Here is a 21,364-nt window from a genome sequence, read left to right as displayed (position 1 = left end):
TTTACTTAAGTAACATTTTGAATGCATGACTTGTAAGACACGTATTTCTAGACTGCTGTATTGCTTTTACTTAAGTAACATCTAAGTACTTCTGCAATCACTGCACGTGACATAATATGTTTATTGAAGCGTATAAATGTGTTCTATAACATTGGACTACAGTACCCAGAGTGCACCAGCACTTGCGTATGTTGGCATGATTGGCTGACGTGACCCCGCCCCTGATACTCCCCTCCCAGTCTTCGGGTCAACTGCCATGTTTTACTGCAGAGGAGCTCTTACGAAGAGCACCGACAACAGCTACAGAAAGCCTCGGAGCTATGACTACTCACGCTAGCATGTGCTGCCGCTTGTTTGACAGACATGTGAGCTCAACACATTTCAGAAAACTCTTCGTCCAATGCGTAAATGGGAACTTTCAGCGACTGTATTCCGGTGCTACGCACAACGAAAATGAGCTTAAACTTGGAAACTCGACTTCATCGGCTGCCAACTTCGCTTCTTCAACGAAAACCAGGTCCAAACAGGTAACTCAATACGGATTCATAAGACACTTAAGGTACAAGTTACACTCGGTGTTCAGGTTTTCACTGTGAATGTCTAATGTCAAGATAGTCACTGGAGTTATTAGCTAATGTTAGTTAGCTTCTGATTAATGTCGATTCTGATTAATGTCATGTTAGGTGGCAAGTTATGTCAGTTTGTAATGTAGCCACAACCTCTTCCCAGTTAGGGGCCCAATGAAGGCTAAACTAGGTAACTCTGTTAAACCAGCAAGTTAATGACTTAGACAGGAGTTTAACTAAGAAAAACTAGGAAAATATTTTTCTAAAGCATTTTTATTGAGTAAAGTAAAGGTAGCTGATGTTGAAGGGGTTTATCTGCCTTTTGAATCCAGAGGATCAGTGGATTTACACTGTTAACCTCAGATGTTATGTCTTTACACAGTAATACATGAGGATGCATACATACTAAGTATTTGGCTGGGTCCTGTGATTCACTTCAGTGTGTTTCCTTATATGCAGACTAGCACTTAGTAACGAGCTTGCCTTTATGCTGATCACTTCTGACATAACAGTAGCCCTCGGTTGGAAGGTCAAAGGTCATGAGCCATTTACAAAGCTATGTGCAACTCTTTCTTTGTGACTGACATTTGTATACTTTTATTATCACAACATATCCCTGTGAATTTTGCCCTGCATTTTCATATCTTACAAACACTAGAACAAATATTTGACTGGTTTCTTGTTTATGGACACAGATTGAACCTTAGATTAAGGCACCAATATTTTTCAACAAGACATGAATGAGGACAAAATAAATGTATGTTAGCACAAGAAATCTTGCAAAATAATATTGCAAAACAACAAGACATCACAGTGCTACTGTAAAATGATTATCCGCTATTTCTATGTGACATATCAGTTCCACAGCTGTTGTCTTGTTGTCTTTATCCCCAGGAGAGGCTAAGAGACGACAGCATACTGCCCTTTTCAGCCTTCTTGACTGACAGCTTTGGTCGGAGGCACAGCTACCTGCGCATCTCCCTGACTGAGAAATGCAACCTGCGCTGTGAGTAGAGGTTCCCACTGTGCCCAGTAAAGATGTCCTGCTGTGGTTTATTTTCCGTGATGCTGCTTTTTCATCTACTTGAAGAAACGACGGTCAGTAATAACTGCTGCCACTATAACCACTAGCACAGCTCTTACTGATGGGTAACTAGTACAATAAATTTTTTGGGATAAGAGGATTAGTACGACAGCACAATCATTTTTATTTGATATATTGTATTAGAAGTTTATTGAGTTTCATCAAGCAAATAATTTTTACAAGGATACATTAACGTTTATATCTCTAGTTTATTATTGTATTATAATATATGTAGATCCACATTTGTGGCACTTTCACCTTGAACGTTTCAATTCCTACCAGAGCCCTACTTAATGGAAAATATGTGAACTTGTGATAATGTAGGATAAAAGCATCTGTTGAGTGGCAAATTACATAATTTTGTTACCATTTTACCTTCTTCCCATTTTCAGGTCAGTACTGCATGCCAGAGGAAGGGGTGAAGCTTACACCCCGGGGCCAGCTGCTGTCCACCTCGGAGGTTCTGACCCTGGCTCGCCTCTTCGTCCAGGAGGGGGTGGAGAAAATCCGCCTCACTGGAGGAGAGCCCCTCATCAGACCTGACATACTGCATATCATCGGTAAGGAACTTATGAAACATTGAGTCAATAGGGGCAGGTTATTTCAGCTAGTGATAAAGTGTATCAAGCCAGAACATAGAAAGATTACTTTGAACAACCAACTTGTGGGAAACGAAAACTGCTTTATGCATTTTACCATATGACTAAGTGTATGTAGTGACAGTTTTCAGATCAATTATTCAGTGTTTGGTATCCAAGGTCTATCAGTGATTCATGTTCAAACCCTGTTGACTAGACTAGAGTAACACGAGGAGGGAGAGGAGAAGAGCAGAACAGGTTTTCCATGCGTGCCTTCAGGTTGAGACATAGTTGTGGAAGTGAAACTGATTTGTTACAGCATTGCGATGTGCTAATATTACGGCCTTATTTGTAGATTAACCGCTGCATCCTCGGCCGATCACGTTCCGACAATAGGGCCTGTGTGAGCAACATTAAAGCATGACATGAATGAACAAAACAATGTGGTATGACCAATGGGTAACGTCTGTGTAGAAAGAGGACCAGAAGCTGCCAACTGCCCAATAAAGATCAGCAATTATCTGTGTCATGTGACAAGCCACCACTGTGACCCCGCATGGCCCTAATTAAAGTTTACTGGACTGAATAATTTGCATTAAGTGGAAACAGTAACCAGACTTATCATGACATTAGTGAAATGTTAGGGTTTGGTTATTTAAAGCTTTTACACACATCGATCATGAGCTCCTTGCTGCTAAAATGCAGCAAACAGACATTCAATGATTCTCTCCCTGGTGAATGTCTGAGCTAGTTAAGACTTAATGTGTAAATCAGTTTTTCTGAAACGTCTGTCCATTCAAAAGCAATCAACTAGTAACTGTAGCACCACAAGCTGTACAATAACTGCCCTGTGTGTGTGTCTGTGTGTGTGTGTGACTGTGTGTCTGTGTGTGACTCTGCTGCATCAATTTCCTGTCCATCATGAACTCATCGGTGTTATAGGAGTGTAATGATTAATCTGTGGAGTACTCTTTTAAAGTCGGCGCAATTTACATCATAAATAAACAGCATTTTGGTCAAGTGTCATATATTAGCAAGCTAACTTAAGTTAGCTCAGTTAGCTATGCCACAGTTACACCTGGCAGATACTGGGTGTAAGTATTTAGCATCACAGTTTTCTCTCCGTGTCTCACTCTCTCTCTCCCTCCTTCCTTTCTTTTCCTTGTCCCCTTGTTTGCTCTCCCTCTACAGCAGAACTGAGGAAGTTGGAGGGCCTGAAAACTATTGCAGTCACAACCAACGGCATGAACTTGGCCAGGCTTCTGCCTAAGCTGAAAGATACTGGCCTTGACCTGCTTAACATCAGCCTGGACTCACTGGTCCCTGCCAAGTTTGAGTTCATTGTCAGGCGGAAAGGTACAGCAAAATATTTGAACGTAAGCCGCAAGACTTTAGGGAAGGTTAAGTGAGTTGAAGCTTGCAATGTAGTAGGAGATGTAATGGTATAGAGATGAGTACACAACCGTTTTTGATGCCCTGCTACAAGCTTATCTTACAATGATAGTTGGTGTTTGATACTGTAAGTATGCTTAACTACAGCAGTGCCTTTTGTTGAATCAAGAACACAGTTGAATGTGAAGTATTTTGTGTTTGCCTGAGTCATGTCTCAATGCAACGTCTCATCACACTCCAAGCAACTGTTTTTATTTTCGTCTTCAGTGTTTCTGGCACTGTAAAGGGCAATAAGGGAGAGAAAAGGGAACGAAGGCAGTTCAGGCACGTGGAAAAATGTGCGTCTGAGCTGGTCCTCTTCCAAAACACCTGCTGTTTTTGTTAGTAAAAGGTTTAGCAGACAGTAGGTGTGTGTAATATCCTTAAACAAATCTGGTCTCTTAACCTTCAGTAAGCGTATTTTGGATTTTAAGTACACACGTGTGGTATTTGCAGAGGCGGTTACCAGCCAGTGTAAGTCTGCCTGGATTTGTGGGTTTTGTGCAGATGACAACAAATGATGAGACTGACCTCGGCAGTTTGCTGTTAGAAAGCTCTGGCTGCTGCTGAGGGATCAGTTGTAGATGTTTACATACCTGTGGTTTGTGGTAAATCATGGACTTACTCAGCTTAGAAAAGGCAGCAAACAAAGGAAGCAGAATTTATGTTATAAAGGCCTGCAAAGCAGAAGCAGCCCACAGTTCAGACACATGCATCATCTCATGATTGTTATCCTCCAATCATGCGTCACCGCTACCTTGTAGCATACATACAATATATCAAGGAATGATTAATGTGTTAAATGCAAATATGTTGATATTGTATCCATGTCTAAACAGTCATCATCAATTCCTCTGTTTTTTTTCCCAGGGTTCCACAAGGTCATGGAGGGCATCGAGAAGGCCATCGATATGGGATACAACCCTGTCAAGGTCATTTGTTCTTCTCTTTTACCTAGAATACGTTATTTATTTTACTTAATTTGATCTGTCTTCAATCTTTCTTTCTTTTAATGGTTTTTAGGTTCCTATATCTTTTTTACATTACAGGTCATTTATCAGACACTCTTCTCCAGAGCGACTTACATTGAACTAAGTACAGGGAGATGGATATCTAATATGGAGGATGTTTACTGAAAAACAAAGTATTGTGGTTACTGAAACGTACTTGGAATATAAAATATACCAGGAAAAAGGAAATAATATAGCTTGAAAAAAATTTTTTTGTGAAAGTTTCCCCATGTTGTATTTAAGACTTGTAAGACTCATCACTGATGCGGCTCTCTGGATACTCTGAATTATATTGATGTGAATGTTTGAATGAAAAATATTTATTTCTGTTGTCCGTTACTTCCTCTTAATGCCAAAGTGCTGTGGCAGCACAGTGTCGTAACAGAAATATAATATTTCATTCATGTCCTGACACTTTGCCCTCGAAAGTTAGAGAATCCCTCGGCTGCTTCCTGATTTGCTGTCTGTGACTAATCGCTGCCATAGTTCCCTATTGCACTGTGCATGGAATGTTTTAAGAGAAACAAACTAATGAAGAAACTAACATGTGACCATCCTCACATAATCTGGCTCCCATCTGGAGACCTAATAATGTACAGTTTAGTAATCAGTGACCTCTTGTTGTGTGCTGCCCTCTGCAGGTTAACTGTGTGATCATGCGAGGCTTCAACGAGGATGAGCTGCTAGATTTTGTGGCGCTGACGGAGAAGAAGCCTCTGGAGGTGCGCTTCATCGAATACATGCCCTTCGATGGTGAGCGCTCCCTTCCCACAATGTCTCATTACTCATTATAGGTCTGGAAAGTTATTTGAAGAGTTTTATTACTGAGCCATTTTCATACATAATTTATACATTGTTTAGACATTCAAAGTAGGGATGCCCATTGGGGACATTTATATTATTATGTATTATGCTGATAATGCAATATAGCCAATAGATTATCGGCCAATAATAAAACGTAGCCAAAGTGCTTTAATTTACTTAAAATGCAGCATTTACACATTCCAATACAGTAGGTGACGATATGCACCTTTTTTAAAGATAAAATAAAAATAAATAAAAACAGAAGAATAAGAAGGTGACTGAACATGTCGTCGCCAGTGTGGACGTTATTTGCTGTGAACATTATTGATCAGGTCAGAGTAAGGGTGGGTGATATGGCCAAAACGTTATATCACTGTAATGGTATCTTATCAAATATATCAATATTCAATTACCGGTAATAAATGGGTTTTAAAAAACCAGAACGACTTCATCTTATCTGATTATTTTCATCTTTCATTTGCATTATACCAGCCAGCCTGATTTCATTCAGCGCAATGTAACAAAATCACGCAAGTTTGTATATAGTATACCAACATGACTTCTTTTCCTGCAGGTTTTGCTCATCTTTCATTTAAAAAAGCTGACAAAATACTGTGCAAATGGCTGGTCATCATTTAACCAGAGTTCTTCCTCATCCTGATTTCACAATGTCACCCTACTCCTCCATGTCGCCCAAATCAGGTGACCTTGCCAGGCAGCTTTATATGCGAGATTGCACGAGAATAGCTACCGCAGTAGAAACATTATAGCAGAACAGGTGGAAACATTTCTATTGTTCTGGATCTGAACTTCTTTTTTCAGTCAACTCTTTTAAGAATCAAGTAACGCCAATAAAATGGTATTACTAAACAATTGTTTATAATGGGTTGCTATGTTTTTGGCCACTTTATGCAAATTCTAGGTTTTTATTAGTACCTTTTCCTTTGATGTGTCTGTTCAGTTCAGCTCGCAGAAACCTTACTAGCTTGTGATATGCTACACTCTGCAGGCAACAAGTGGAACTTTAAGAAGATGGTGAGTTACCAGGAGATGCTGGACCACATCAGGCAGCAGTGGCCAAACCTGGAAAAGCTTAAAACTGGACTCACAGAAACGGCCAAGGTCAGTTTCTTCAACTGCACTTTATATTTCTCAAGTATTAATTTGCTGCTGTCAGGAGCAAATGTGATTTAAAAAATAATAATTTAAATTAAAAATTAAAATCAGGATAATGCTAGCACCATTCATTCTTGTTGAAGTTATTTAGAATTTCTCCAAGAAATATTGTCTTGATGGTTTCCTCTCTGTTTTGTAACAGACATTTAAAGTGCCAGGCTTCAAAGGGCAGGTGGGCTTCATCACCTCCATGTCGGACCATTTCTGCGGCTCCTGCAACCGCTTACGTATCACTGCTGATGGAAACCTCAAGGTAAAACTACAGTTGGTCTTTGTTGAACTTCACAAATGTATTAGTATTTGTGTGCACGTATAGATTTCCATATTATTAATTATCTCATCCTTTCTTTTGGACGGAACCATCCATGACTCGATGTTGACTGTCTGACCTTCACTCCTTCCTGTCAGGTTTGTTTGTTTGGGAACTCTGAGGTGTCTCTGAGAGATATCTTGCGCTCCGGAGCATCAGATGAAGAACTACTGCAAATCATTGGAGCTGCTGTTGGCAGGAAGAAGAAACAACATGCAGGTAGACTTGTGTTTGTTTGTGTTAGTTTATATGCAACGCATCACTGTGGGGTATATAGTTCTTCATCTCCCTGAACACTAGTCCGTTTTAAGCTTAGTGGTGGTGACGTGAAGTCATGTGACCGTAGTGTAGTTCGTTCATAGCCTAGCGTTTTCTTTTACGCTTCAAAAATCATTAATGTGGTGTTTTGTTTTTGAAGATTATTTTGCTTGACAAAAAGTGTAAGTATCATTAAGGTGTGTTTGCCACAGACCTTATTTTCTGCAATAATCTGAATTCCAATGGAAAAATCCCATTGGCTTTTTGTCTATACTCTAGGGAACCAGTGCGATGCTAAGCTCCGGGTTGGTCTACAAAAAAAGACATCATCCCTGCAGCACTCTATACTCACAGATTATCCAGGATTATTAGTTCTACTGGAATGTGATCTCTTCCTGTTTGTCTCCTCAGGCATGTTTAATATCTCCCAGATGAAGAACAGGCCTATGATCCTCATTGGTGGGTGACTTGGCTGTACGTACAGATCTCTCACACTGCTCACACACAAAGATCATCATGGGCTGTACCACCGTATCTATCCTACAGTCACCTATTCACATTTAATTATGCAGCTTCAATACGCATTTCTATTTGAACTAATAACAATTACAAATATTTATCTGAACTGTGAGTAATGCATCCTAAACTATATATGAATGTTTGTGTTTTGTTGTCCTTGACTGGTTCTCGTCTTCCTTCAGGCACCACATCCAAAAGGCATTTGTCTCTGCCAGAGTCCCAAGACGGTCAGAGAGCTTTCCCCATTGTTTCCCATCTTACAAACGACATATTCCTCTCTCAAACAGCGGCTCCTCACATGTACCGATCAAGCAGCAGGAGAGTCCTGAACAGAGAGGGTTTTTGGTGCCTTCCAGAATGCATTGCTTTAACGCAGGCTGCCCATGTTTGCTGCCCTAGAACCTTAACGAGTGGGGGTACCCATGTTAGGTCGCATATCAACAAAGATGCACGCACAAATGTCATGTGCTACATTAAAGAAGACTGTCTCAGGTACGCACAAACCAGGGGTCATAATGCTTTGAAGAGCCACTCACTCAGGACCCCAGGAAAACCTATTTTTTGCACACTTCTAATGAATGCCAAAATAAATCCTAAACAACATAATGTTAGACTGTGCCACAATCAAAGCTCCAGCAAAGACCCCAGTGTCGAACTCAGACGATCTGTGAGTGATCAGACCGAGTCGGGCACAAAGGTCTACAACACTCACCTTGATGAAACTACCGAAGCCCAGCTGACTCATACGGACGCCCAGGGCCGAGCCACCATGGTGGATGTTGGTGGGAAAGTTCCCACACGTCGAACAGCCACAGCCTGCGCCACCGTCATCCTCGGCCCCAACGCCTTCCGGCTGCTTCGGGATAACCAGCTGGCTAAGGGCAACGCCTTGGCCGTGGCGCAGCTGTCTGGCATCATGGCTTCCAAGCAGACCTCAGCCCTCATCCCGCTCTGCCACCCGCTCCCCTTAGACCACGCCTCCGTCACCTTTGAACTCGATGAGCTGCAGAACGCTGCGATCATCACAGCAACGTGTCGCACTACGGGCAGGACAGGTGTTGAGATGGAGGCTCTGACAGCCGTTTCCGTTGCTGCGCTGACCATTTACGACATGTGCAAGGCAGTGAGCCATGACATCATCATCACAGATGTAAAACTGGTCAGTAAGACAGGCGGGAAGAGAGACTTTCATCGCCATCCATGACCTCCTCCCACACAAGTGAATCCAACCCATGAAAGAATGAGAATTAATGAACTGTAAGCATCATAAAGACTGCACCAATTTTCACTAGAATTGTCATATTTTTCTACAAACTAAAATGTATGCCATCAGAATAATTTCACAGACGCTCTTATCACATGAAAACAACGTATACTTAGAAGTTTACCCCCAGCCTGCCAGTAGCTTACTTGATTGCCTACTCCACTGACATTGTACTGAAGTTGAATGACTTGATCCGACACTTTTCCCACACAATATGAATCATGTTATCTAAACAGAGTTTATGTTAATTAAAAGCCCAGGTGCAGAGTGTGTGATTCAGTGTCTTGGTGGCTCTTCCCTGGTCTGCTGGTAGACATCAAGTCTAACTGAAACATCACAGTGTGGCTACATTACATTATTATTACATTAACACAGGGGTGTCAAACTCATTTTAGTTCAGGGGCCACATACAGCACAATTTGATCTCAAGTGGGCCGGACCAGAAGAATTTTGGCCCACGGGCCGTATGTTTCACTCCCCTGCATTAACAGCACTGATGTTTTTACAATTGAGTTTTGGGGTTTATTCAGTGGCTTCACATCGACGTTGCTTTCCTCAAGTTGTCTGTGATGATAGTTGATAAAGAATTCACTCTCATATTTGGGCTTTTACTGGATTTCATTTGAGTTTTTATTATTTTCCTTCTACCTGTAGTATACTGGAAACACTGGATATTTGTACTGGTACCTCATTACAGTAGAGAAGGACAGTAAGGCAACTGTTTTCTTTAGCTTTTCCCCTTAAATATCAACCATAAACTAATTACACTACGTTACTACATTATTTAGTAGTTTGATTTTATTTCCCTCTAGAATGAACTTGACTGATTGTGTTTGTTGATTTGATGGTCGCTCAAGATGCGTCATTGAACTAGGTGGAATTACAACTGATGCAGCCTCCATGTCTTGCAAGTCACATTCATTCAGTCAGTATTACTGTAGGTATGATCCCATCTGGTTTGCCCTGTAGACCAGCAGTGCTCACTTATTGCCTTTGGAGAACTGTATATTGTCATGATTGTATCATAGCAAATAGTTGAGTGTATTATTCACTCTGCATTCAGATCACTTGCTTCAACCAGCTTCATTGCACTGCTCCTTTTTTTTATTTATCAAGAAGTAAATGCAAGCTGTGAATTGTTGGGGACTTGTTAAGCATTTACTTTCCCTTACACATATTAAAGTATTCTACAACCTTTCTCCTGTGATGTTGTATGTTTTGCAGTTGATCACTTCATCCAATGGGCTCCATGAAGGTGTGATTTACTCTTATATAAATGCAGATATTAATGGAAAATCTCTTGTAGCTTTAAAGCACATTAACACTTGACCTGAATATTATCAGATTTATATTAAAAACGGTATAATGCAAAGATCTTTTGCTTTATGAAGTGATGCATTTATTATTATTATTATTATTATTATTATTATTATTTTAAACCCTTTTCTAAACATAGCTTGGCGTTCTTACACTTTGTGTTTCATGATGGTTTCATAGTCTCTGTATTCCTAATATACACGTAGTTATCAGTAAGAGCCCTGTACCATGTATTGCTACTTACACAAATAAAGGACAGAATATTAGAAACACTGTTGTCATTTTTCATCCAGCACTGATGTAGTTATTGTGTCTTGTTGCAGCCTGCAGACGATTGTGATGAGTCACTGCCCTCTAGTGGCCACAGTGAGGAACTACAACACAACATAATTCACAGGAAATAATACACTAATGTTTATTATCATTATTCTTATCACTACTGTATCACTATTATTAATAAACATGTAAGTACTAAGGTTGATAATATTCATGAGGATTCTGTGTTTTAATCTAGTATAATCTTTATTCTTTTTGTGCATTGTGCAAATCTAGATCATTGACTAAAGCTGCAGACAATTATTTTTACTATCAATTAATCAATTTTTCCCCTTAAAGGTTTAGCATTTGGCCTATAAAATATCTGTAACTTGGGAAAAGCAGCACAATGTTTGACTTTTCTCTTAAAAAATGACTCAAAACATTACTCCATTATCAAAATGGTTGTTGAATCATTCCTGTCGATGGACAGAATAATATAACGACTAATAGGCTCGCCACTCCCTCACTACGAGTGGGACCCAGATTTCCCTCAAACAAAACCCGCCTGTTTGCTATCCTGGCTCCAACATGGTGGAACGACCTCCCCATAGATGTGAGGACAGCAGACAGTCTTCACACCTTCCGGCGCAGACTGAAAACTCACCTGTTTCGACTGCACCTCGGCCAATGAATAAAATAAAATAACTGTACTTTGTACGGTGCACTTATATTGGTTTGGCTTATTTATAGCTAATAGTTGAATTTGTATTCTATTGTTTCTGTATGTTGCACTTCAAACTGGCTTATTTGAAGACAGTGTTCACGTATATGATTGTACCTATTTGAAGCTATTGTACTTACAAGATTCTTGCTGTTCGGAGTTGTATCTCCATGATTGTTTGCACTTTTTGTACGTCGCTTTGGACAAAAGCGTCAGCTAAATGAACTGTAATGTAATGTAATGTAATGTGATAGTCTCAGAACTATTGTTTATTATATATCACAGAATCCAACTTTGGAGCACAACAAATATGTTCTACTAAAAAGTGCAAGCATGTAGAATAATCACACACACACACACACACACACACACACACACACACACACACACACACACACACACACTACCCACACACACACGCCTGTGCCTACACACTTACCCACACTCCTGTACATGCACTTACACACACACACCTTCAATCCCTACACACACACACCTACACTTGCCCACATACTGTATACAATTAGGTCCATAAATATTTGGAGATTGACCCAAGTTTGATCATTTTGACTCTGTACACCACCACAATGGACTTAAAAATATACAAATATTTATGGACCTGACTGTATATATATATATATATATATATGTGTGTGTGTGTGTAAGGCCATCTTGAAATGCAAACATTTTACAATAATGTATAATATAAAACACCAAACGATCATTTTGAGATTACAGGCCACATATTCACATTCTAGGTCACTGAAACATCATGTCACTGAAACCAGCTCTTCATAAGCTTTATTTGGATTGATTGACCTCACAGGTTTTCTAACAAACTCTCAAAGTGAAACATTGAAAGGGTGCGGTTCTAAAATAAACACCCGGTCCCAGCATTTCTTGTAAACCATGCGCTTTCACTGATGTCCCGGACAGGAACGAGGAACTGATTGGTTTAAATTGTCTGTCGCTCACAGCGAGGCGTTTTCATTGGCCGCTTAAACTTCTACTTTATTTATTCATTGAGCGCCTTTCGTACAAGAACTTAGTGGGCTTTCTGAGGGACTGAACTCTTGAAACTCTGAACCTGTACAACCTGTCCTGCGGTAAGACATATATTTACACAGTGCAAGGTATTTGTATTACAATGTATTGTTTAAAGATATAAAGTTGCCGATGTTTAATATTCAGTCAATATTTGTGACTTTCCAGAGTTGATTTCTTGCAGCGTTGTCCTACGTACTTTGCACTCTCCTAGTGAAGCATATTAATAGTCTTATGTAATTAGTTTATAATTGCTATTCAGAGTATACATTTCTGCATGTTTTGATGGTATTTGACACTTATTAAAATTCACTGACTGCAGGCCACTTTTTAGCCTACAGTGTAGACTGCACACGTTTTTAATTTTGGAAAATACATTTATTTAAATATGATTTGTTGCCGAAGGCCAAGTTTGTGAGTTTTTGAGCTGTCTCTTGAAGTGTCCGTTTTTGTGCCCTTGTCTCGAGTTCCTTAGTTAACTGCCTTTTTACTCTTTAGCTCTTGAGATCCTTTTGCTGCCTGCTTTTCGGATATCCTCTGTTGATCCTGTTTTTGCCCAGACTTTACCTGTTAGTTGTCTGGAGGTATTTTGAGTAGAGTAGTTGGTAGAGTCTGCTTACCATGCGGGAGACCCGGGTTTGATTCCCAACAGACCCTGTCAGCAAGACTCAGCCATGGAACCTGGCTCAGCAGAGACAACAACACCCCAGTCTCTGCTGGCACCGACGTCGGAGGAGCAACTCTACGCTGCAGTTCTAAGCCATGATGCTACAGTGCTTCGTCACGAGGCTCTCTTGTCCCACCATGACTCACCAGGTTCTTGCCGGACGCAAGGACACAGGGTCTACCATCACCTCCATCTGCTCCACTGACGCCAGCAGTTCAGCAGTCCAGCTCCATGGGTGCCCGCGGTCCGCTTCCGTCTGACCGCAGTCCGCTTCCGTCTGAACCACGGCTCCCTGCTGGGCTTTCCTGCTCTCTCACCTTTGAGCTTCAACCTTCCTACGTCCCTTCAGAGCGCTCTTATTCAGAAAGGCCCGGTCATGGGCTACAGCCGTCTCCTTTCACACGCCGGGTTTTCGAGCATCCAAAGACGCTGGTAACAGACTGTTCCAGCAGCGTCAAGGCGTGTGGCAGAGTATGCTGTGCTCTTCCGAACCCTGGCTCCTGTGAGTGGGTGGAATGAGGGGGCCGGCATGGCAGCTAAAAATCCGGTGTCAGACCTGGACCCTAATTGACCAGACTATCAGTCTCGATAACCGTCTGTGGGATGGGCGTCGTGAACGACAAATGAACGGTGGTGACCCCACATGGTCAAAAGAGGAACTGCAGTCCAAAAACCCTGACACAATCTCCTAACTTTGCATGTTTAAACTTTCAAAAATGATCAAATGTATTATATGTGTATGTATGATTAGAAATCCGTATACCTACAGATCAATCGTTTTTCTTTCTTAAACCAGTAAACAGAAAAGCGACTGCAATGTTCTTTTTGTTTTTGCTTTTTACCTTAAATGGTGAAATAAACATTGGCTCCGTTTAGGGGCGAGGTCCGGACAGAACTCTCGGAAGTCATTTGAAAACAAAACACTCGCAAGATTCATCTGATAGCTTCTGAAAATACAGAACATACAGTATGACAGCACTGGAGCCGTCTACACACACACCTTCAGCTCCTACACACACATCTACACACGGACCTACACACACATCTACACACGCACCTACACACACATCTAGACATTTCCGCTCGCCCCAATGTTCTTTTGATCATTTAGTAAAGTAAAAAGCAAAAACAAAAAGAGATTTTCTGTTGACTGGTTGAAGAAAGAAAAGCGATTGATCTGAAGTTACACAGATTATTCGATGAGGTAAACTTGTATATGCGGCAGTTCCACAAATCAAAATAATGTAATGATTTTCTCTTTTCCTTTTCTGTTTAAAGGAGAGCCATGGATAAGCCATTTGAAAATGAAAAAGTAGAAACATTTAAAAAAATGCTGCAAACCGACGGAGCTGCTGCAACAGCTGCAAAGATCCAGAGTTATTTGAAAGAGCAGAATGATATTCCAGTAAACATCGGCATCACAGGAGAGAGTGGCTCTGGTAAATCCACCTTTGTTAATGCCTTTAGAGGCGTAGACAACAAGGATGAGAGTGCCGCTCCTACCGGTTGTGTAGAAACCACCGCGGAGGTTAAAGCATACCCCCATCCAAACTATCCCAATGTTACACTTTGGGATCTTCCTGGTATTGGCACTACCAATTTTCCAGCTCACCAGTATCTGAAGCATGTTGGATTTGAAAGATTTGACTTCTTCATCATCATCTCAGCTGATCGCTTCAGAGAAAATGATGTGAAACTCGCTAAGGAGATTCAGAAGATGGAGAAAAAGTTCTACTTTGTTCGCTCAAAGATTGACAACAACATGCGTGATGAGGAAAGAAGTCACAAGGACTTCAACGCAGAAAAGACTCTGCAAAGAATCAAGCAAAACTGTGTTCAAGGTAAGTCTTAGGAGAGCGGGAAATCACAAATGCCCCCAAACTTAAAGGCAGATGCAACGAGGGTCACACGTAGACACTGCTTTACTTTAAGGGGACACAAATAACTTTACACACGGGCAGCCCAAGTTGAGAGGAAGAGCTAACAATGTTAACAGGTGATACAATGAGTCCTATGAATCCTGGCAGAGCCCCCTGAGGGTCTGTTGGACCGCTCATCTGCTCAGATCTGAAAAAACCTCCCTGTTGTTGTGTCTGGCCTGGAGAGGGTTTTATTTTCTTTTTCTAATTTTGTTTTAAAATGTCATCATCTGGAATTAACTTCTCAGTTCTCTTTGTGACACAGGTCTGGAAAAAGAAGGTTTTAAGTCTCCACAAGTCTTCCTGATGTCCAGCGTTGATCTCCACCTGTATGATTTCCATCTGCTAGAGGAGACGCTGGAGAGAGAACTTCCTGAACACAAGAGGCATGCTCTTCTGATGGCCCTGCCCAATGTTAATCTTGGGATCATCAACAAGAAGAAGGAGGCTCTCCAGGCAAACATACCGTTAATTGCCTTAACATCTGCATTAATTGCAGCTGTACCAGTTCCTCTGCTCTCTTGTGCTGTTGATGTGCTCATGCTGGTTAAAGCCACCACAGAGTACAAAGTTACTTTTGGTCTTGATATTGAGTCACTGCAGAATCTTGCTCTTAGTGCAGGTGTGCCTTTGGAGGATCTGAGAGCGGTGATGGAATCACCTCTGGCTCTAGAAGAAATAAACTACGATCTTATCTATAACATGCTGAACGTGCCTATGTTTAAAGCATCAACACCAGAGCAGAAAGTGGCAACATTTCTTTCATATATTCCAATAATTGGAATCCCAGCAGCAATGTCCCTCTCTTTTGAGTCCACCTCAAAAGCTCTCAATCACTTTCTCAACATGCTTGCTGAGGATGCACAGAGAGTATTTAGAAAGGCTCTGGGTTTGAACACCTCAGTGTGAAATTGTAAAGTGAATGGCAAATTCTAATCTTGTATTCTAGCTGCACATTGCATCTGTTTTGCAGTTGATCACTTCATCCAATGGGCTCCATGAAGGTGTGATTTACTCTTATATAAATGCAGATATTAATGGAAAATCTCTTGTAGCTTTAAAGCACATTAACACTTGACCTGAATATTATCAGATTTATATTAAAAACGGTATAATGCAAAGATCTTTTGCTTTATGAAGTGATGCATTTATTATTATTATTATTATTATTATTATTATTTTAAACCCTTTTCTAAACATAGCTTGGCGTTCTTACACTTTGTGTTTCATGATGGTTTCATAGTCTCTGTATTCCTAATATACACGTAGTTATCAGTAAGAGCCCTGTACCATGTATTGCTACTTACACAAATAAAGGACAGAATATTAGAAACACTGTTGTCATTTTTCATCCAGCACTGATGTAGTTATTGTGTCTTGTTGCAGCCTGCAGACGATTGTGATGAGTCACTCCCCTCTAGTGGCCACAGTGAGGAACTACAACACAACATAATTCACAGGAAATAATACACTAATGTTTATTATCATTATTCTTATCACTACTGTATCACTATTATTAATAAACATGTAAGTACTAATGTTGATAATATTCATGATGATTCTGTGTTTTAATCTAGTATAATCTTTATTCTTTTTGTGCATTGTGCAAATCTAGATCATTGACTAAAGCTGCAGACAACAATTATTTTTACTATCAATTAATCAATTTTTTCCCTTAAAGGTTTAGCATTTGGCCTATAAAATATCTGTAACTTGGGAAAAGCAGCACAATGTTTGACTTTTCTCTTAAAAAATGACTCAAAACATTACTCCATTATCAAAATTGTTGTTGAATCATTCCTGTCGATGGACAGAATAATATAACGACTAATAGGCTCGCCACTCCCTCACTACGAGTGGGACCCAGATTTCCCTCAAACAAAACCCGCCTGTTTGCTATCCTGGCTCCAACATGGTGGAACGACCTCCCCATAGATGTGAGGACAGCAGACAGTCTTCACACCTTCCGGCGCAGACTGAAAACTCACCTGTTTCGACTGCACCTCGGCCAATGAATAAAATAAAATAACTGTACTTTGTACGGTGCACTTATATTGGTTTGGCTTATTTATAGCTAATAGTTGAATTTGTATTCTATTGTTTCTGTATGTTGCACTTCAAACTGGCTTATTTGAAGACAGTGTTCACGTATATGATTGTACCTATTTGAAGCTATTGTACTTACAAGATTCTTGCTGTTCGGAGTTGTATCTCCACTGATTGTTTGCACTTTTTGTACGTCGCTTTGGACAAAAGCGTCAGCTAAATGAACTGTAATGTAATGTAATGTGATAGTCTCAGAACTATTGTTTATTATATATCACAGAATCCAACTTTGGAGCACAACAAATATGTTCTACTAAAAAGTGCAAGCATGTAGAATAATCACACACACACACACACACACACACACACACACACACACACACACACACACACACACACACACACACACACACACACGCCTGTGCCTACACACTTACCCACACTCCTGTACATGCACTTACACACACACACCTTCAATCCCTACACACACACACCTACACTTGCCCACATACTGTATACAATTAGGTCCATAAATATTTGGAGATTGACCCAAGTTTGATCATTTTGACTCTGTACACCACCACAATGGACTTAAAAATATACAAATATTTATGGACCTGACTGTATATATATATATATATATATATATATATATATATATATATATATATATATATATGTGTGTGTCAGGCCATTTTGAAATGCAAACATTTTACAATAATGTATAATATAAAACACCAAACGATCATTTTGAGATTACAGGCCACATATTCACATTCTAGGTCACTGAAACATCATGTCACTGAAACCAGCTCTTCATAAGCTTTATTTGGATTGATTGACCTCACAGGTTTTCTAACAAACTCTCAAAGTGAAACATTGAAAGGGTGCGGTTCTAAAATAAACACCCGGTCCCAGCATTTCTTGTAAACCATGTGCTTTCACTGATGTCCCGGACAGGAACGAGGAACTGATTGGTTTAAATTGTCTGTCGCTCACAGCGAGGCGTTTTCATTGGCCGCTTAAACTTCTACTTTATTTATTTATTGAGCGCCTTTCGTACAAGAACTTAGTGGGCTTTCTGAGGGACTGAACTCTTGAAACTCTGAACCTGTACACCTGTCCTGCGGTAAGACATATATTTACACAGTGCAAGGTATTTGTATTACAATGTATTGTTTAAAGATATAAAGTTGCCGATGTTTAATATTCAGTCAATATTTGTGACTTTCCAGAGTTGATTTCTTGCAGCGTTGTCCTACGTACTTTGCACTCTCCTAGTGAAGCATATTAATAGTCTTATGTAATTAGTTTATAATTGCTATTCAGAGTATACATTTCTGCATGTTTTGATGGTATTTGACACTTATTAAAATTCACTGACTGCAGGCCACTTTTTAGCCTACAGTGTAGACTGCACACGTTTTTAATTTTGGAAAATACATTTATTTAAATACAATCTCCTAACTTTGCATGTTTAAACTTTCAAAAATGATCAAATGTATTATATGTGTATGTATGATTAGAAATCCGTATACCTACAGATCAATCGTTTTTCTTTCTTAAACCAGTAAACAGAAAAGCGACTGCAATGTTCTTTTTGTTTTTGCTTTTTACCTTAAATGGTGAAATAAACATTGGCTCCGTTTAGGGGCGAGGTCCGGACAGAACTCTCGGAAGTCATTTGAAAACAAAACACTCGCAAGATTCATCTGATAGCTTCTGAAAATACAGAACATACAGTATGACAGCACTGGAGCCGTCTACACACACACCTTCAGCTCCTACACACACATCTACACACGGACCTACACACACATCTACACACGCACCTACACACACATCTAGACATTTCCGCTCGCCCCAATGTTCTTTTGATCATTTAGTAAAGTAAAAAGCAAAAACAAAAAGAGATTTTCTGTTGACTGGTTGAAGAAAGAAAAGCGATTGATCTGAAGTTACACAGATTATTCGATGAGGTAAACTTGTATATGCGGCAGTTCCACAAATCAAAAATAATGTAATGATTTTCTCTTTTCCTTTTCTGTTTAAAGGAGAGCCATGGATAAGCCATTTGAAAATGAAAAAGTAGAAACATTTAAAAAAATGCTGCAAACCGACGGAGCTGCTGCAACAGCTGCAAAGATCCAGAGTTATTTGAAAGAGCAGAATGATATTCCAGTAAACATCGGCATCACAGGAGAGAGTGGCTCTGGTAAATCCACCTTTGTTAATGCCTTTAGAGGCGTAGACAACAAGGATGAGAGTGCCGCTCCTACCGGTTGTGTAGAAACCACCGCGGAGGTTAAAGCATACCCCCATCCAAACTATCCCAATGTTACACTTTGGGATCTTCCTGGTATTGGCACTACCAATTTTCCAGCTCACCAGTATCTGAAGCATGTTGGATTTGAAAGATTTGACTTCTTCATCATCATCTCAGCTGATCGCTTCAGAGAAAATGATGTGAAACTCGCTAAGGAGATTCAGAAGATGGAGAAAAAGTTCTACTTTGTTCGCTCAAAGATTGACAACAACATGCGTGATGAGGAAAGAAGTCACAAGGACTTCAACGCAGAAAAGACTCTGCAAAGAATCAAGCAAAACTGTGTTCAAGGTAAGTCTTAGGAGAGCGGGAAATCACAAATGCCCCCAAACTTAAAGGCAGATGCAACGAGGGTCACACGTAGACACTGCTTTACTTTAAGGGGACACAAATAACTTTACACACGGGCAGCCCAAGTTGAGAGGAAGAGCTAACAATGTTAACAGGTGATACAATGAGTCCTATGAATCCTGGCAGAGCCCCCTGAGGGTCTGTTGGACCGCTCATCTGCTCAGATCTGAAAAAACCTCCCTGTTGTTGTGTCTGGCCTGGAGAGGGTTTTATTTTCTTTTTCTAATTTTGTTTTAAAATGTCATCATCTGGAATTAACTTCTCAGTTCTCTTTGTGACACAGGTCTGGAAAAAGAAGGTTTTAAGTCTCCACAAGTCTTCCTGATGTCCAGCGTTGATCTCCACCTGTATGATTTCCATCTGCTAGAGGAGACGCTGGAGAGAGAACTTCCTGAACACAAGAGGCATGCTCTTCTGATGGCCCTGCCCAATGTTAATCTTGGGATCATCAACAAGAAGAAGGAGGCTCTCCAGGCAAACATACCGTTAATTGCCTTAACATCTGCATTAATTGCAGCTGTACCAGTTCCTCTGCTCTCTTGTGCTGTTGATGTGCTCATGCTGGTTAAAGCCACCACAGAGTACAAAGTTACTTTTGGTCTTGATATTGAGTCACTGCAGAATCTTGCTCTTAGTGCAGGTGTGCCTTTGGAGGATCTGAGAGCGGTGATGGAATCACCTCTGGCTCTAGAAGAAATAAACTACGATCTTATCTATAACATGCTGAACGTGCCTATGTTTAAAGCATCAACACCAGAGCAGAAAGTGGCAACATTTCTTTCATATATTCCAATAATTGGAATCCCAGCAGCAATGTCCCTCTCTTTTGAGTCCACCTCAAAAGCTCTCAATCACTTTCTCAACATGCTTGCTGAGGATGCACAGAGAGTATTTAGAAAGGCTCTGGGTTTGAACACCTCAGTGTGAAATTGTAAAGTGAATGGCAAATTCTAATCTTGTATTCTAGCTGCACATTGCATCTGTTTTGCAGTTGATCACTTCATCCAATGGGCTCCATGAAGGTGTGATTTACTCTTATATAAATGCAGATATTAATGGAAAATCTCTTGTAGCTTTAAAGCACATTAACACTTGACCTGAATATTATCAGATTTATATTAAAAACGGTATAATGCAAAGATCTTTTGCTTTATTAAGTGATGCATTTATTATTATTATTATTATTATTATTATTATTATTTTAAACCCTTTTCTAAACATAGCTTGGCGTTCTTACACTTTGTGTTTCATGATGGTTTCATAGTCTCTGTATTCCTAATATACACGTAGTTATCAGTAAGAGCCCTGTACCATGTATTGCTACTTACACAAATAAAGGACAGAATATTAGAAACACTGTTGTCATTTTTCATCCAGCACTGATGTAGTTATTGTGTCTTGTTGCAGCCTGCAGACGATTGTGATGAGTCACTCCCCTCTAGTGGCCACAGTGAGGAACTACAACACAACATAATTCACAGGAAATAATACACTAATGTTTATTATCATTATTCTTATCACTACTGTATCACTATTATTAATAAACATGTAAGTACTAATGTTGATAATATTCATGATGATTCTGTGTTTTAATCTAGTATAATCTTTATTCTTTTTGTGCATTGTGCAAATCTAGATCATTGACTAAAGCTGCAGACAACAATTATTTTTACTATCAATTAATCAATTTTTTCCCTTAAAGGTTTAGCATTTGG

General features: G+C 40.0%; 3 protein-coding genes across 8 annotated transcripts; all 3 read left to right on the top strand.

Annotated features, from left to right (window-relative positions):
- The first annotated feature begins 225 nt into the window (after positions 1-225).
- On the top strand, positions 226-10,587 carry mocs1 (molybdenum cofactor synthesis 1). Of its 3 annotated transcripts, none has more exons than XM_029461043.1 (11): positions 226-527; positions 1,461-1,572; positions 2,043-2,210; positions 3,420-3,584; positions 4,530-4,591; positions 5,311-5,422; positions 6,483-6,595; positions 6,792-6,902; positions 7,058-7,178; positions 7,629-7,691; positions 7,919-8,059. In XM_029461043.1, the coding sequence occupies exons 1-10, from the start codon at positions 321-323 to the stop codon at positions 7,682-7,684; spliced, it is 1,227 nt and encodes a 408-aa protein (XP_029316903.1). In that variant the 5' UTR covers positions 226-320; the 3' UTR covers positions 7,685-7,691; positions 7,919-8,059. The 3 variants fall into 3 exon arrangements, with proteins under 3 accessions (XP_029316903.1, XP_029316901.1, XP_029316902.1); XM_029461041.1 differs by having other exon boundaries at positions 230-527; positions 7,629-7,676; positions 7,919-10,587; XM_029461042.1 differs by lacking the exon at positions 226-527 and having other exon boundaries at positions 1,529-1,664; positions 7,629-7,676; positions 7,919-10,587.
- A 1,694-nt stretch (positions 10,588-12,281) lies between these two features.
- On the top strand, positions 12,282-16,259 carry LOC115027815 (interferon-inducible GTPase 5-like). 3 transcript variants are annotated; one of them, XM_029461319.1, is made up of 3 exons: positions 12,282-12,402; positions 14,286-14,848; positions 15,192-16,259. In XM_029461319.1, exons 2-3 carry the CDS (start codon positions 14,293-14,295, stop codon positions 15,833-15,835), a joined length of 1,200 nt encoding a protein of 399 aa, XP_029317179.1. In that variant the 5' UTR covers positions 12,282-12,402; positions 14,286-14,292; the 3' UTR covers positions 15,836-16,259. The 3 variants fall into 3 exon arrangements, with proteins under 3 accessions (XP_029317179.1, XP_029317181.1, XP_029317180.1); XM_029461321.1 differs by having other exon boundaries at positions 12,325-12,429; XM_029461320.1 differs by lacking the exon at positions 12,282-12,402 and adding an exon at positions 12,733-12,754.
- A 1,708-nt stretch (positions 16,260-17,967) lies between these two features.
- On the top strand, positions 17,968-21,003 carry LOC115027871 (interferon-inducible GTPase 5-like). Of its 2 annotated transcripts, none has more exons than XM_029461402.1 (3): positions 17,968-18,101; positions 19,027-19,589; positions 19,933-21,003. In XM_029461402.1, exons 2-3 carry the CDS (start codon positions 19,034-19,036, stop codon positions 20,574-20,576), a joined length of 1,200 nt encoding a protein of 399 aa, XP_029317262.1. In that variant the 5' UTR covers positions 17,968-18,101; positions 19,027-19,033; the 3' UTR covers positions 20,577-21,003. The 2 variants fall into 2 exon arrangements, with proteins under 2 accessions (XP_029317262.1, XP_029317263.1); XM_029461403.1 differs by having other exon boundaries at positions 18,022-18,128.
- Positions 21,004-21,364: the final 361 nt, after the last annotated feature.

This window comes from Cottoperca gobio, chromosome 22, assembly GCF_900634415.1.
Source record: "Cottoperca gobio chromosome 22, fCotGob3.1, whole genome shotgun sequence".
Classification (NCBI taxonomy): domain Eukaryota; kingdom Metazoa; phylum Chordata; class Actinopteri; order Perciformes; family Bovichtidae; genus Cottoperca; species Cottoperca gobio.
This window is presented reverse-complemented; position numbering and strand designations above follow the sequence as displayed.

Excerpts from the sequence above, each read along its gene's own strand:
- mocs1 (XM_029461041.1), top strand. The coding sequence starts at position 321 with ATGACTACTCACGCTAGCATGTGCTGCCGCTTGTTTGACAGACATGTG. Across the intron at positions 3,585-4,529 it reads GTTCATTGTCAGGCGGAAAG|GGTTCCACAAGGTCATGGAG; the intron begins GTACAGCAAAAT and ends TTTTTTTCCCAG. Across the intron at positions 6,596-6,791 it reads GACTCACAGAAACGGCCAAG|ACATTTAAAGTGCCAGGCTT; the intron begins GTCAGTTTCTTC and ends GTTTTGTAACAG.
- LOC115027815 (XM_029461319.1), top strand. The coding sequence starts at position 14,293 with ATGGATAAGCCATTTGAAAATGAAAAAGTAGAAACATTTAAAAAAATG. Across the intron at positions 14,849-15,191 it reads CAAGCAAAACTGTGTTCAAG|GTCTGGAAAAAGAAGGTTTT; the intron begins GTAAGTCTTAGG and ends TTTGTGACACAG.
- LOC115027871 (XM_029461402.1), top strand. The coding sequence starts at position 19,034 with ATGGATAAGCCATTTGAAAATGAAAAAGTAGAAACATTTAAAAAAATG. Across the intron at positions 19,590-19,932 it reads CAAGCAAAACTGTGTTCAAG|GTCTGGAAAAAGAAGGTTTT; the intron begins GTAAGTCTTAGG and ends TTTGTGACACAG.